General features: G+C 33.8%; 4 protein-coding genes across 5 annotated transcripts; 2 read left to right on the plus strand and 2 right to left on the minus strand.

Annotated features, from left to right (window-relative positions):
- Nucleotides 1–28: 28 nt before the first annotated feature.
- Nucleotides 29–3,316, minus strand: LOC120767363 (toll-interacting protein-like). Of its 2 annotated transcripts, none has more exons than XM_040093334.1 (4): nucleotides 3,165–3,316; nucleotides 2,039–2,161; nucleotides 1,431–1,979; nucleotides 29–309 (listed from the first exon to the last, which is right to left on the minus strand). In XM_040093334.1, the coding sequence occupies exons 1-4, from the start codon at nucleotides 3,207–3,209 to the stop codon at nucleotides 199–201; spliced, it is 828 nt and encodes a 275-aa protein (XP_039949268.1). In that variant the 5' UTR covers nucleotides 3,210–3,316; the 3' UTR covers nucleotides 29–198. The 2 variants fall into 2 exon arrangements, with proteins under 2 accessions (XP_039949268.1, XP_039949269.1); XM_040093335.1 differs by lacking the exon at nucleotides 3,165–3,316 and adding an exon at nucleotides 2,552–2,713.
- Nucleotides 3,317–3,474: 158 nt separating this feature from the next.
- Nucleotides 3,475–4,963, plus strand: LOC120768515 (mitochondrial chaperone BCS1). The gene has a single exon (XM_040095243.1). The coding sequence runs from the start codon at nucleotides 3,515–3,517 to the stop codon at nucleotides 4,844–4,846; it is 1,332 nt and encodes a 443-aa protein (XP_039951177.1). The 5' UTR covers nucleotides 3,475–3,514; the 3' UTR covers nucleotides 4,847–4,963.
- A 99-nt stretch (nucleotides 4,964–5,062) lies between these two features.
- LOC120768514 (RING finger and SPRY domain-containing protein 1-like) lies at nucleotides 5,063–7,388 on the minus strand. The gene is made up of 8 exons (XM_040095242.1): nucleotides 7,037–7,388; nucleotides 6,541–6,970; nucleotides 6,352–6,469; nucleotides 6,122–6,285; nucleotides 5,749–6,059; nucleotides 5,553–5,691; nucleotides 5,365–5,483; nucleotides 5,063–5,269 (listed from the first exon to the last, which is right to left on the minus strand). Exons 1-8 carry the CDS (start codon nucleotides 7,246–7,248, stop codon nucleotides 5,128–5,130), a joined length of 1,635 nt encoding a protein of 544 aa, XP_039951176.1. The 5' UTR covers nucleotides 7,249–7,388; the 3' UTR covers nucleotides 5,063–5,127.
- Nucleotides 7,389–8,060: 672 nt separating this feature from the next.
- Nucleotides 8,061–14,569, plus strand: LOC120768504. Its single transcript, XM_040095228.1, has 5 exons — nucleotides 8,061–8,524; nucleotides 10,440–10,691; nucleotides 10,760–10,957; nucleotides 11,045–11,212; nucleotides 12,641–14,569. The coding sequence occupies exons 2-5, from the start codon at nucleotides 10,446–10,448 to the stop codon at nucleotides 14,321–14,323; spliced, it is 2,295 nt and encodes a 764-aa protein (XP_039951162.1). The 5' UTR covers nucleotides 8,061–8,524; nucleotides 10,440–10,445; the 3' UTR covers nucleotides 14,324–14,569.
- Nucleotides 14,570–15,355: the final 786 nt, after the last annotated feature.

The raw sequence follows: 15,355 nt of genomic DNA on the forward strand, positions 1-15,355 counted from the left end.
TTGGTTCGGTAAGTAGTAACAAAATCTGTTTTCTTATGCGTGATAAATTGAAAAATCTAATTTTTAAATTTTATTTCATACAAGCATAGTTTAGTATTGTTAATAATATTGTATAGACGTATATATTTTATGTATGTATGTATGTATGTATAACTATATGTATGTACGTAAAAAATAGCTGCGCAGCTGCACTCATTTTTATTCGTTCATCTGCAGCAGGGAATTTATTGTTGCATCTTTACTGCCGTTATTCGCCTCGAATACAGACTTGACGACCTCCTTGTCAATATTTGGAAACATTTCGTGAATCTGTAATAATTCATAGTTGAAGAATCATTTTCAAATAATGCATTAAAAATTATTTAATTGACATCTGAATTATTTTTTTATAATGCCGAAAATCTTAATTAAAAGCAATTTTAAAATTTTTAATCCTAAAAACCAGAATGAAATAAAAAAATTAAATTCCAAAAATAATACCTTTATAAAAAATAATTTTTCAATTTGTAATACTATAAACGAGTTGAAAAGTTAAAAAAATAATCTCAAAAATACCGAATTGAAAGAAAAACGGTTAATACCAATTATATAATTAAAAATTCCAGCAAATAATTTCAAAAATAATTTGTTTATTTGATTTAAATAGAAAAATTAATTTTTAATGCCAAAAATTAGGAAAATATTTTTTATTCGAAAAATTTTTATTATAAACTTCGATTAAAATTTTTCTGTTTGAACACTCCATTATGTTTTTTGAAATTTTTAACTGAAAAAATATTTTTTAAAATTAAAAATTAGAGCAAGAAATAAAAATTTAAAATTTTTAATCCCAAACATCGAAATGAAAGATTGTAATTCAGTTTTTTTTTTGAAATTTAAAATGGAAAATGTAGTATTTTTTGAATTAAAAATTTGAAATTCATAATTTTTTTTTTGTTCGAAAATTTCAATTGAAAATTTAGTTCCAATCCCAAGCATCGAAATTAAAAATCGTGAAAATATTTTTTATTTGGAAAATTTAACTATAAATTAAAATTATTTTTTTTCTGTTTGAGCATCCTATTATATTTTTTTTTAAATTTAAACAGAAAAGATATTTTTAAATTGGGGTACTCACAACACGTCGTAACGCATCGTAAAATCGTAAAATTATAAATTTTTACACCCGTTTAAAAAAATTGTTGTTGGATTTCATACAAAAATGAGTTTACACATTTACAATTCTCAATGCTATGTTTTCGAATCGTTATAACTTATAACTCTACGAGACTTGTGAAAACCCTAAATATAAAAATTGTAGTAACAAAGTAGTAATAATTAAAAAAAAATATATACATATCAATCATCAATCTAAGAATTTTAATAAAAAAAATTCGCAACAGTAATCACCACTAATGCTAATTGGGTTAACAAAACACCAGCATACTCACTTGTTTGAATTCTTCTTCGGATAATTGTCGCGGTGCTGGCTGAATAACCGTATTGGCGACTGGCGGTTGTTGAGGTGTTACAAATATTGGCATTGGTCTGCCAGGCGGCACCATTAACATTTGCGCTGGTCCACCCACAGTTTGGTACATATATGGCTGCATTGGTTGATTGGAAAAGCTTAAAACTATGTCGATAGCGCCCTCAAGGCCGTCACCTTGTTTACCACTCAGTGGATACCATTCTTCGTGCGTTTCACCGCGCATCACGCTTTGTGGTATTTTGATTTCACACCATGCAATCAATTCGTCCATTTTAAAACTACATTCATCATAAATTTCAATGAAAATCGAATTAACACCCGCTGGCAATTGACTTTGTACTACACGATTCCAATGTGGATGTTTACCACCATTTGGATCTGTTTGTGTTTCGTATACATAATGACCGACACGTATACGCACGTAGGGATCCATGCGGGTAAGGCCATAATTACGTGCTAATTTCGCTTGTGCACACGTGATACTCAAACGACCAACATAATTTGGTGCCTTAGGCGAGAATTATTTAGATATTAAAAATATCAACAAATTTAAGAGCTACTACTCACAACATATTGTGGATAGACTTGTTGTTGGTACACAGCTGCTGCTGTTTGACTGTCTGCGGCCACCTGTGCATCAACGCCACTATTAATGCGTAGAAAGTCATTGGGTAGCGGTCCTACCATGGCCTGTTCAAATAAGTAAAAACGTTAAATTAATTTACTTTTTAATTAGCGCATTAAAAGCTATTTCCTCTATCAATGTTTTCACAACGTTGATAATAAAGAAAGCAAGCAAATGCTGTTCGCACTAACTAGCATTGCAAATGCGTAGTTCTCTAATAGTTTACTTATTTAATTGTAGAATAATGATGTGCATAATAATATAAATGATTGTTAGTTACTAAGTCAGCTGACATATGGATACAGACTTAAAGAAGAAACATTTCTAATGCATCTACAGTCTTTTAAAATATTTTTTGCATTAATACAGTACTAATGTGTTAGTAATATCGTAAAGGAAAGTACATATGTAAGCTTTGTAAATATATTTATTTACATATGTATAAATATAAATACCCGCTTAATTTTTATCAGCAAATCCGATTATTGCAAAAAGATGCCTTCAACTATAAAATTGGCAAGAACTTGTTAAGGTAGGGCAAATTTGTTAAAATAGATTATGGTTCTTTCCATTAACTTCAATAGAATATATTTTGTCAACATTTCGTATAGCTGTTCTAATGTTACAACATTGCAAACTCAAAGCTAGCAGAGTAACTAAAATATAAGAAAATATAAGTATATTTGTTATAGTTGTAAATTAATTCTGAGTCACAAAATCGGTAGCTCCAAATTGTAAATATGTTATTAGTTGAGTTTCTTAAACTGTCTTTATGTTAGTGTTAAAATTTAAGTAAAACATCACCGCAAATTGCGAACTTCAAGAAGCCATATAACGGACTTAAATAAAACAGATACAAATATTTTTGTAATTTGTACAATAAATTGAATTTAAGATAACAATTGGAATAATTTATCGTAATTTCATCGTTATAAAAATTGCTGATAAAAATACAACAATAAAGACATATGTATGTATGTAAATATACAATTTATTGTACTTGTATGTATGTATCACCTACAGTGTATATCAACTGTTTTTTTAGATTTGCAAACCTTGTAAACCCACCTTTCGCCAACGACTTGAACGAGATTCAATTTCAGCATTTGCCATTTTCTTCTTATTTTTTATGTAGCAAAATAATTTCAGCAACTATATATGATATTGTATGCTGTTTAATTTTTTTCGTATAAGTCAAATGGAATTCGCTTTTGCACTGATTGTGATTAATAATTGTTTTGTAAAAATATGAATCATAAGACAGGTATAGGGTGGTCGAAATCAAAGTTTGCAAACATTTTGTTGCACTCTGTTCCTCGAACAGCTGTTACAGGCAACAACAACAATGCGCCATAGATTTACATATGTTTTAAAAATTTGTACCTCAAATCAACCGTATTAGGTAAGATAGGAAAAACATGCCGTTCTCGGAGATTGTGAGTGGATTATCAACAAATCCATATTTCGGAGCAGGCTTTGGCCTATTCGGAATAGGTGCCGGCGCAGCTATTTTGCGGAAAGGTCTGCAAGGTGCTATAATTTTATTTCGCCGACATATGATGATTACATTGGAAGTACCCTGCCGAGATAAATCTTATCAGTGGTTGCTTCAATGGATTACTGTGCGAGGAGCAAGAGAAACGCAACATCTCAGCGTCGAGACATCATTTGTGCAAAAAGAAACTGGCCAAATACGTACAAAGTATGACTTTATACCCAGTATTGGAAAGCATTTAATGCGCTATCAGGGCATTTGGATACAGGTTGAACGTACACGGGAGCAGCACACATTGGACTTACATATGGGTGTACCATGGGAGAGTGTTACCTTAACATCATTTGGTCGTAATAAACAGTTGTATTTCGATATACTTGAAGAGGCACGTTTACTTGCTTTGGAAGCTACCGAAGGTAAAACACTTATGTACACCGCTATGGGTTCCGAATGGCGACAATTTGGACATCCACGACGCAGACGGCCGTTATCATCTGTGGTGCTCGAGAAGGGTGTTGCAGAGCGTATCGTCACTGACTGTAAAGAGTTCATCGGCAATTCTCAATGGTATATAGATCGCGGCATACCTTATCGTCGTGGGTATTTGCTGTACGGACCGCCAGGTTGTGGAAAATCTAGTTTTATTACAGCTCTAGCGGGTGAACTTGAATATGGTATCTGCTTATTAAATTTATCAGAGCGTGGACTAACAGATGATCGTTTAAATCATCTTTTGAATGTCGCGCCAGAACAATCAATTATATTATTAGAGGATGTGGATGCCGCCTTTGCTTCACGTGAAGATGTCAAACAACAAGCAGCTGCATACGAAGGACTCAATCGTATTACATTCAGTGGTTTACTAAACTGTCTGGATGGTGTTGCTTCTACCGAAGCGCGTATTGTATTTATGACAACAAATTATTTAGATCGTTTAGACCCAGCACTTATACGACCAGGTCGCGTTGACGTAAAAGAATTTGTCGGCCATTGCGATGCATACCAACTGGAGGAAATGTTTTTGCGTTTCTATGGCAAACAAGAAAAGCTGCCACGTAAGGTTGCGATGGAATTCGCAAAATGTGTATTAGCTGATGGACGAAAGGCCAGTCCCGCACAGGTACAAGGTTATTTTATGCGTCACAAAACTGCCACATCAAGTGAGGTGCTTTCACATACGGCCGAGATATGGGAAGGTAGTTTATCTACAACACTACAAAAGGAACCAATCACATTGCAAGCCACGGCGGCGTAGTTAAATGTTATAGAAATAAAAAATAATTTTCTAGTTGTAATAAATTAACGAAAAACGAGTACACACGATACTATTGTAAAAAAACTAATTATATTAGTATTTACGCTTTAAACGTAATAGACTATAGATTTTTTTCTTTATTTCATCCTAACGATAAAATTTGATTATTACTTAAAACTTATTTACAAAAAAAACTCTGAAGAGATATAGGCAAAATGTATAGATCGTACTTCTCTACGAGTCTGTAATTTTTACATAACTATAATTTGAGATAAAATATGTCATGTTTCCGTGGGCATAATTTCTGCTTCAGAAACTTCCACATTAACAGGACTATCAGTGCATTCTTGTACTTTTGTACGTATGTCCGAGCGACACATGGGGCAAAACTTCAGTTGTTCCGTACACGTGACACAAAACCCTCTGTGAATATATTAAAATAAAAATTTAATGTATAATAATTTGAATGGTATGTGTAAATATATATGTATATATGTACATATATTAATATTGTTTACCTATGCGCGCAAGGCTCCAACCTCATAGTAGCCTTTTTGTCAAAGCATAGTGTACAGGAGTCATCACGTACACTTACTTTTCGTAACATATCCAGATAAATATGCCGAGGCAAAATTATCTGTAGTTAAGGAAATCAATAGAATAGAATAAGTAGAGATATTTTCGAAATATTTATTTAAAAATTTACCTTGTCACTTGAACTCAGCTTCCCACTTTCATTGAAATTGTGAAATGCTCTTTGTGGTGGATATCGAAATGGTTCCAGTCCAAAATTAAATCTACATTGTTGAAAGGACATAAAACTTGCTGCCGCAAAAAATCCTTCCCTAAAATATTATTTTTTTCATATACGGATATCTAAAGTAGTTATGTGGCATGCGTACTTAACGTTATTGAATATGTGTCTATAAGGATCAGTCGATTCTCCATCGAGAGTAAAAATAACTTCCTGTTTGTCTAAATCAAGTAAACAACCAAGAATCGAGCCACTTTTCCATGTTGGCAAACTGTGTGGAATTGACTTGGCATTGTGCCATATAATACGCCTACAACCATCAAATCCAATAGAGTATTTGTCATCACCTATACCATAACCATCGTCACTTAGAAAACTCGATTCTTTTGTTGCCCAACCGATTTGCATCACACCCGGTGTTATTAGGAGAACTTCATAGTACCAACAACCTTTGGTTATCTACGGCATACAAGTAAAATTCGGATTATGTTAATTCCCACTTAAATTCCCAAAGTTTTTACCTGGAATGTGCAGCGGACACTTTCAAATGTGTAAGCATCACAGCGCGCTTCTAAACCATCTGGTGATATTTTCAAATATTCGCTTACATCCTTCGTATTAAGCATGGCGTTAATTTTGGAGACATTGGTTGTCTCATATGAATATTGTCGCCCGCTTACTGGAACTGAAAATTGTATATTTCAGCGTTAGTTATGGATATGTACCATGGTAGAAATAATTTAACACTTACAGTAGTTGTCTAAACACCAACAAGCGCAAAATCCTATTTGACGCAATAAAAAATTTGGTGATGATACATGCTCCTCCAGCGCTAAAAACGGGCTTTGTTTCATTTCTTGCATAGTTTTCTGCGTTTGGATACATATTCAACAACAAAAATCACTATTAATCTCCTTTTTTTATGAATTCGTTAGCTTACCTGTATTGTCACTTTATTCTCACTCGTTTGGGCAAATTTTTCGAGTGCGATTAATGAAAGAAGTTTTACATTCGGATCGATGTCTTCATTTAAATTACTAATCAGGTACTTTAACATGGAATTGTTAAGTAATGCAATACTGCTAGGTCCTGCTAATTTTTCTGCTAAGCAGCCAAGTATAACACATAAATTTCGTTCTTTGCGTAGGTTATTTTTTAAACCATATTTTGGTGCAACCATTTCACCGACCTTCAGTACAGAATCTTTTGTAGGCAGTGGACTGTCATCTAGTAGTAGGGCAATAACACTGGGGCCCATGGGATGTTCTACCGGCACCACGCGCATTAATGAACGCACCAGTTCAGTCCAACCAGCTGGCTTTTCCGTAATAATGTGTAGCATTAATATAGAACTAGGTGGGTTCGGTTCACTAGAGTAGAAAGTGTTATTTAATATAGTTTGCTTTATGCACTTGGTGTAAAAGTAAAATACATACTTATCAATCATTGTACTAATCACATCTAATGTCTCGCGTACTAATTTGTCCACAGTATCAGAAAGTGTTTTCAATGTATCATTTGTCTGCAGTACTTCCGGATTACGGTATGAGTTTCTGAGTGAACCTCTTGCATGTCGTTGTGTACGCCCAACGCCCGTATCATTGTCCTCTTCACTTTCGTTTTTATCTTTACACAGACAAGAGCCCATTATATAAAGTGCACGTCTTTACATTCCCATCCATTGAAACATTGAAATATAAAACGAGTTTAAAAAATGCGACGAAAAAGTTTATTTTTCAATTAATCAAGAAACAAATGCAATAAATCCACAGATGCAAGAAAAACAAAGATTGTTTCGACTACATATTAATCGATAATTAACTATCGAATTCGATAATTCCAGTTGGTTGGAAGGCATTCAAATATCATTATACCCTCAGTTCACCGATTCCCATCTATATTTTTGGTTTTGAACATGTATTATTTTTTATGTGTCTAAAAATATGTTGTTATTTAAGACCTATGTACATAAATGTTAGTCTTAATAAGATATTCTATACCGATAATAAATGCTTTTAAGTTTTCTATACAAATTTTTATTATATAATTTTTTTAAATATTCAAAGCATTGCAAACAAATAAATATAAAATATTTTTAAAAAGCTTATGAATGAATTAAATAATATACTTGTATAGAAAACAATATAATTTGACTGGCTTTCTAGTATTGAGAAAGAACTATTTAACTGCTAAACCTTATTTATTTATTCAAAAAGATAGTAACGTGAAAATGAATAATTGTAATATATAACACTTAAATTATATTTTAAAATGTTTCAATTACATTAAATTTGATTTAAAACATACGAATCGTTTATTCATAACAAATCGAAAAGAGTTAGCTGTCTTAATAAAACAAATGGCAACACCAATTGCGCACTTTTTCAACACTACCTCTTCATATCACATATGTCTTCCAATATTCATTTTTGGAATGCAAAGAAATTTTTGGGTGCTCACTTTACATTGAAAAGCACTGTAAAAAAGGCTATCGTATTTGTAATTTGTAGTTATACAAAAATGTACTGGTGAAAAAATAAAGAAAATAAGCCCCACAAGAGCTTAAACTAATACATTTGGTGAAAATTAATATCAGATGATTAAAAGTTCTATGCATTAGCAAACACTTTCCCCAGCAATAGGAACAGTACAAAGCAGTTGGGAATAGTTTGCGTTTGTTGCGGCCATATTTGTGAGCTCCGAATTTAGCTTGAGAGTTTGCTTCAAGGGGAGTGCATCTAGTAGAATCCTTCATTGTACAATCTGCGCATGCCAAGCGGTCTAATTTTATTGGATCGAAGGACTTTACCCTGTTAAGGAGTTAAAAGGCTCTGGTTGCAGAATAGTGGAAGTGGCTTTTTTTATAATAAGGCACCCAGAGCAAGCGCCGCCGCTTTTCATTTGTTGCAAGCATAAAGGATCCTGTAAGTTGCCAATTATCGGAAAAGTAGTAGCAAAGAGGGGAAATGTTAATATCATCAATTTTTGTTAAGAATTTTAGATACATAACACATTGTAAATTTAGCTATGATAAGGTCGTTTCAGGTCAAGAGGAAAGGACCTTATAAGCAGCGTGTCCAGTACAAAGATTTATGGGAACGTTGTTTATTAAGACTAGTGTTGAAAATTATGATATTTAAAAAAAATCTCAACTCAATCGGCTTAAAACAAAGCGTTCCCACTATAGAATACTATCGTTACAACTACAACTACATACATATTTGGTCATTATAAGAAATGCCTATATATACTTATAACTATTGTAACAGTTAACAGCTGCAAACTACTTACAAAATTTTTCCGTTCCCACGACAGTCGGGTCTACGTAACCGGAGTGGACCCGGATTTTTATCCGGCCAAGGACTGTCAATTCGGCAGAACTCTGCTGCTACAACAACAACAATTAAAAAAATTTTTGGTTTATATTTTACACTCTTACTATTTTTCAAGGCAAACAATTGAGCATACTACGTAATTATTTGATTACTATACAAAGCAGTTGTTATTTTTTAAATACGCATATTTATGTAATTTTTGTTAACGGCTAATTTTCAATAGCATATCAAAACACCCTGAATTGAAGAGTTTTCAAGCACGTGGACACAATTCTTAAGTCTTTAGCAGAGTTTGTTCCCTATTATTAATCTCAATATATGGATTCGCATGAAAACGATTTTTAACAGCCATCTGTTTTGTTATTTAGGCACAATTTTCGGATAAAAATTATATTTCAGAATTGCTGGAATTTGGATTGTATAATGACACTCCGCCTAATTTATAAAGATTTCCAATACAAACTCAATATTGGGAAATATTTTGAAAACTCTTGCTATTAAATGTAAAAGTGCTTGACTGTACATATATTCCAAATTTTCGAAAGATAATTATAAAAAGGAAAAATAATGTCTAGATAGAAAGTAAATACTTTTTTTTTAAGCTATGTTGTTGGAGAGCTCTCTCTATAAGAGTGGCTCAAATGACTGCGCTCTATTGTTAAATAAGAGAGTGACGTGTATTCGTTGAACCATACACAATGTGACGTGAATATACCGAACACAAAGTCAAGTCAATTTCGCGCGCTTTAGGATCTCTTGGAGAGATAACTCAGTTATCAAATTTTATGAAATAAGTAGAGTAATATTAAACATTATAGCTAATTTTTTTTTCCTGGAATTATTTCGAAACAATAATATGTTAAAAGTATTACTGAGGTATGAATATTACTTATGATTATATGTGTTTACTCATATATATATATGTATATCATATGACGATTATAGATGTCGTCCTAATTGGGGTTATCTCTATGAATGTAGAATAATACAGAAAATAGAATGTATTTTTTCAGAGTTGTCAACGCTCACGATTTTGTCGCGTCAGATATAAGATTAATACAAAAGTATATTACATAGTATGAGTCATGTCTTACGCACCAAGGGGTTCCCTTGAGTTTAGTGATAACATCGGGGCAAACGACTAAAAAATTATTTAAAAGCTATAGCACTAATTTTCATGGACATGTTGGTCACCATATGGATATAAAACTATACACATACATACGTATGTATATTGCGTTTTACCGATGGAATTATAATAGCATACCACTAGGCGTATATGTTTTTTTAAAGTATTGTGCAAGAACCTGTGTGTACATATAGTATATGTACATATATGAAGTGTGCACACTATTGCATTTGCGTAACTACTACGCTTTTGGCGGGCACAACTGCTTAGATTTTATTCTCAATTAATTTCGGTATGATGTTACTAATTTAATAAATTATTGTTTTTTTCTGATAATTTACTATTAAATAATTAATTATTATAATTTCTTTATAGAAAGAGATGGATGAACAAGAGGAAGTTCAACAAAATATGATATCGAATTTACCATTATTGTTCGCTAATGGCTATCCAACATCATTGGAAAAAATAACAGAGTCACAACTTGAAAAATTCATACCATTTATGGTACGTTGTTCGCTTGGTCACATAAACTTTCAAGAAAAAACAGACTGCAGCGAACCGGAGTGGTGGCCTGAAGATTTTCCATTCACCATACCATTTACGAAGCCGAAAAAATTTACTGGCGTAATAATAATAATATATTATAATATTAATTTTTTTTTTAATATATGTGCCTTATTTTTGTTCTATAGAATTGGGCGCAAAAAATGAAGGAAATAATTATAATATGCTATCAATTTCATAGAAGCGTTTTTCTGCTTCGCTTCTGCAACGATTTAGCAGCCTATGAGCATGCGAGTCTGCGCTTTATAAACAACTACAATTCGACAACATCACTCTTTGAACGACGTAGCAATAAATTGTTGGTGACATTTAGAAATGAAAATATGGTAAATAAAAGGAGTATCGCAAGCGTATAAATAAGGATTTCTATATTTTTATTTTGTACAAATTATTAATATTAAATATTTGTTTAGTCATATGATCAACCGCAACGCAGTCGGAAATGTTTGATGCGTCAAAAGTCAAAAAGTGGCAATCAAGAGAGATCGGATGCCGAACAAATAATGGTCGAACCAGCACCATTCGATATTTATTTATGCGACAATTGCGATGCTGAACTGTATTCGAAAGAAGCTATTTCGGTAAATATATATATTTTATTGTTATCTACTATATGTATATCGTCACCTAAAATGCAAAAACTCATATCATATTATCCAAAAATTCGAAATTTAATTTTTTTATTGCTACGATCCACTACATTATTAACATACCGACATGTACTAGATTTTGTATTAGATATAATAAAGTTATAACCAAAATTCTTCATTGTTCTTCATCAGTAAACCTATGAAAAGTGATTTTATGTTATTTTGCATTTTAGGTGACCATAATACTTATCGCCTTCATTGCGTTTTGATATCAGAACAGCATAACATTATTTTTATAAGAACATTCCCTGCTAATTGTTAGTCATTGACCATTTGATCAAGTTTTCCCCGGGCTGACAAAAAAAAAACAAAAACAATTCGTCGTGATCATTTAATCTTGTGGCCGAATTTATGGTGAATCCAATCAGGGCAATTGAAGAAAACGACCGCGATTATCGCCAAAGTACAGAGCCGCAACAAAATCCTCAAGTCGCATTCCCTGCTAGTTGTAAATAATTGATCAGTTATACAATTAATCAAATTTTACACAGACTGATATAAAGAAACAAAAACAATTAGTCGTGACCATTTGACCTTGTGGACGAATTTATGGTGAATCACATCAGGGTAAGCAAAGAAAACCATCGCGATTATCGCCAAAGTACATAGTCGTCCGCCAGCAGCACATTGGGAAAAGACAAAGAAACGTTGTTAGCAACATACAAGGCAATCGGCCGGCCGTTCCTTAACTACGCCGCACCTATACCGTCGCCTGGATGCAGTGAAACGCAGACGAGGAACTTCCAAACTTGTCAGAACACTGCACTCCGGACCACGACAAGATGCCTCTTGATGTCTCCCATCGATCGCCTGCGTAGTGAGGCCCGTATGCACCCATATAAGGAGCATAATGAACTCATCTGCAAGCAGTTCCTGAAATCATTCCTTAAGTTACTTGCTTGGAGCAGAACCACCTCCTAGGAGCATCAAGAGCTCAATCCTCAACCACGTCGACCAGACTTCGGACGTAACTAACTTCTGACAAGCACCGGCCGCAATTCACAGTGGAGCCATCAACACCTTTAACGACTCGCTCTCAGTAAATGGCGTACTTAAAGTCAAACCAGCTTCGTTCTGACGCCGTTTTTGCAAAATATTCAGGTCTTTTGTTACAAGTCTAGCATTGACACGCTTCATAACCAGATCATTAACAAAAATGTGTTGAGTCGCTCAGTAAGGAATGTTGAGATATGCTTTGTTATCTCTATTATGCCTGTTTCTTAAAGTTTTTGATGTTACCATGATTAAGTGGACTTCCCAAAATACTTCTGCAATATTTTCAACGGTTCTGTTACATAAAAATTTTTTTAATACATCAAAATGCCCGTTTTAATTCGCTTTTCATATTTTCCACAATAGGAACATGAAAAGACTTGCAACGTGGAGGACGACGATGACGATGTCATTTTATGTGATACACCTGAACCTAGCGAAAACACTGTGCAGTCGACAGATTCGAAACGAAATACAGAAGACAATGAGCTACGTAATGGATTCCTACTTAATTTTAACCTGCAATGCCGTGACGATAACAAAAATGGTAAAGTTCCAAGCAAGAATGAAGCGTTAGGTGCGTCAAAGGAAACTAAAGACGAGAAAAGCGGATTCATGATTATTGATAAAAACAAACGTATGCCACGACGAAATCGTGCTGTACATTCGTTAGCACGTTGTGCCACAATACCGTTGTCATCGCCTGCCGGACAACTACTATTGCGTACTACAAAAACTGCCATGACACCAGAATATTTATCGGAGCGACTTGAACGCGTAGAGCGTTTCTGTTTTGCGCCCTTACTCTCAAAATCCCAAACGAAACCGAAATATTTTGAGAAAAAGCACACATTCACCAATACACATTGTACATTTAAAAAGCCACAAGACTATAGTTCGCATGTCTATGTATTTCCACGTCGGCAATTCTCACAACGAAGACGTACTGAAAGTTTTCTATTCTTAAATTCTTCACTAATAAGACGCTGCCGTCCAATTTCGGTGCGGCTAAAGAAAATTACCGATAACGAGGTGAAAACCCGACGCTCATTACCAAATACGAAATTAAATATCAAACTAACACGTGATGCTACACGACGTTCCAATTGGAAAATCTCGTCACCATCAACCGAAATAATAGTGGATACAATAGATTTGTGTTCATCGGATGAGGAAGAATGTCGTATTAGGAGTAGCGGCGATTGTATTAGTAGTAATGATAGTAGGAAAACACATGTTCTACAAAGATATAGCGAACCTGGCCCTAGCATTGAAATAACACGCCAAACGCTAGCAACATTCACCAGCAATAATATCGCCACCAAAACCGCCGCAAAAAGTGCACTAACAATTACTAGTGGCAATGGTAAAAAGTTAAGTCTCAAAGAAATTTCATTATTTCCCATACGCAAATCGACGCGTACCAATGGACCGGCTAAAGGACCAGATAAGCCCCCAATACGCGCTACAGCAATTGCCAGCACACGTTTATCTTTGACACACACCTCAAATCTAGCTGTGAATAGTTCCTCAACGGCAGCCACAACCCAAGCGCTAACCGCACCGGCCATCAGCGATGAGAGTAAAAAATCTTCCACTATCGACATAAATGCACTACTAAATCCAATACCTACTGCAATATTCGCCACCTCAACGGATAATAGTATTTCATTACCAAAACCATTGCAACCGTCAGTTTATATATTTTCAAATTATGCCGCTAACGCATTGACCTCAACAGTGCCAACAACAAATAATGATATTACAACAACGAACGCTGGTAATACATTTAGAAACCAAAATCAGGAAAATCATGCACAAAATGGCACCACCACAGCTGCAGGGCTTGTTGTCAAACATCAAATAACCAATAATAGTGCAACACCAACACTAACACCCGACTGGTATCCCGAATTGAATGCGTTAGCGACAAGCACCAATACAAATTTAAGCAATTCGAAACAAACACACCTGGCGGAACGCGAACGTGCGCGTAGCCTGTCTTTAGTTTCGCCAAGTCGTGTTATATCAATTGATCTGACCTCTTAATTTTGTATGCTAATAAGTAACTTTTTATTGCTATTATTACAATAATTAATATGATTGCTATACATTTATACAAAAGCTAGTTTAAATTTATCTATCGCTCACATTAAAATTATTATCAAAAGAGTGTTTCAAGACCTAATCACACACACACACACTTTGATAGTTTGTATGTATGTACGTACATAAGGCTATATTGTTGAAATGTACCTTGTACTACATGCTTGTATATTAGAGTGTCCGTTATTTTCAAATTGATTTTTGTATGTTGCAAGCGCCCGCTGATGTTTCGAAGTTCGTGAACAAACGCTTTATTTTAAATTTAAATCATTTATTTTTCCTTGTACGGACTTATGGTTTTTTGATATGTTGCATAATCCTTGAAAGAGGTCTTAATGATTATTTTCATAAAAGTACTCCGTCAAATGCACAGCGACTCAGAAGCAGTAACAAAGCATTCATATGGTACACCATGTGGTATTAGCAACACAGCGTTTACATATAAGGCACTAGTGTGAATGCACAGCACATTTGAAGCATTACTTTAACTACGTATAACTTTTAAGAGAGAAAATCTGCGGACCTTTTTTTGTAAAGAGCTAAATTTTGTATTCGAATATGCACTTATCAAAGTTATAGGTTAATTCGGTTCAGACATAAAAACATTTTCAAAGCATTAAAAGCTACCATTTAAAGTATGCGGTAAAAGTAAAACGATTAAAACACGGTTTAAATCGGAAATAAAGAAGAGCTCGTTTGCCTTAAATCCTTTCTTAGGACAAAAATGAACACTTCAGGGTTGTTTGCAAAAACCAAAATCAACTTCGGAAATAATGAACACTTTATTGTGCTTATATAAAACGAAAACTAACTAAGTTTAGTAGCAAACACACAAGAAACAAAAAAAGCCAACACCATTGTACTTTTGCTTAAAACCCATTTATTTATTTTTAGTGTATTATTTATTAATCAATAGCGTTAAAGCATAGCAAAAATATTTAAATAACTTAAAAGACTCGACAGGCTCGGAAAAGT

This window comes from Bactrocera tryoni, chromosome 2 (assembly GCF_016617805.1).
Source record: "Bactrocera tryoni isolate S06 chromosome 2, CSIRO_BtryS06_freeze2, whole genome shotgun sequence".
NCBI classification, from domain to species: Eukaryota; Metazoa; Arthropoda; class Insecta; order Diptera; family Tephritidae; genus Bactrocera; species Bactrocera tryoni.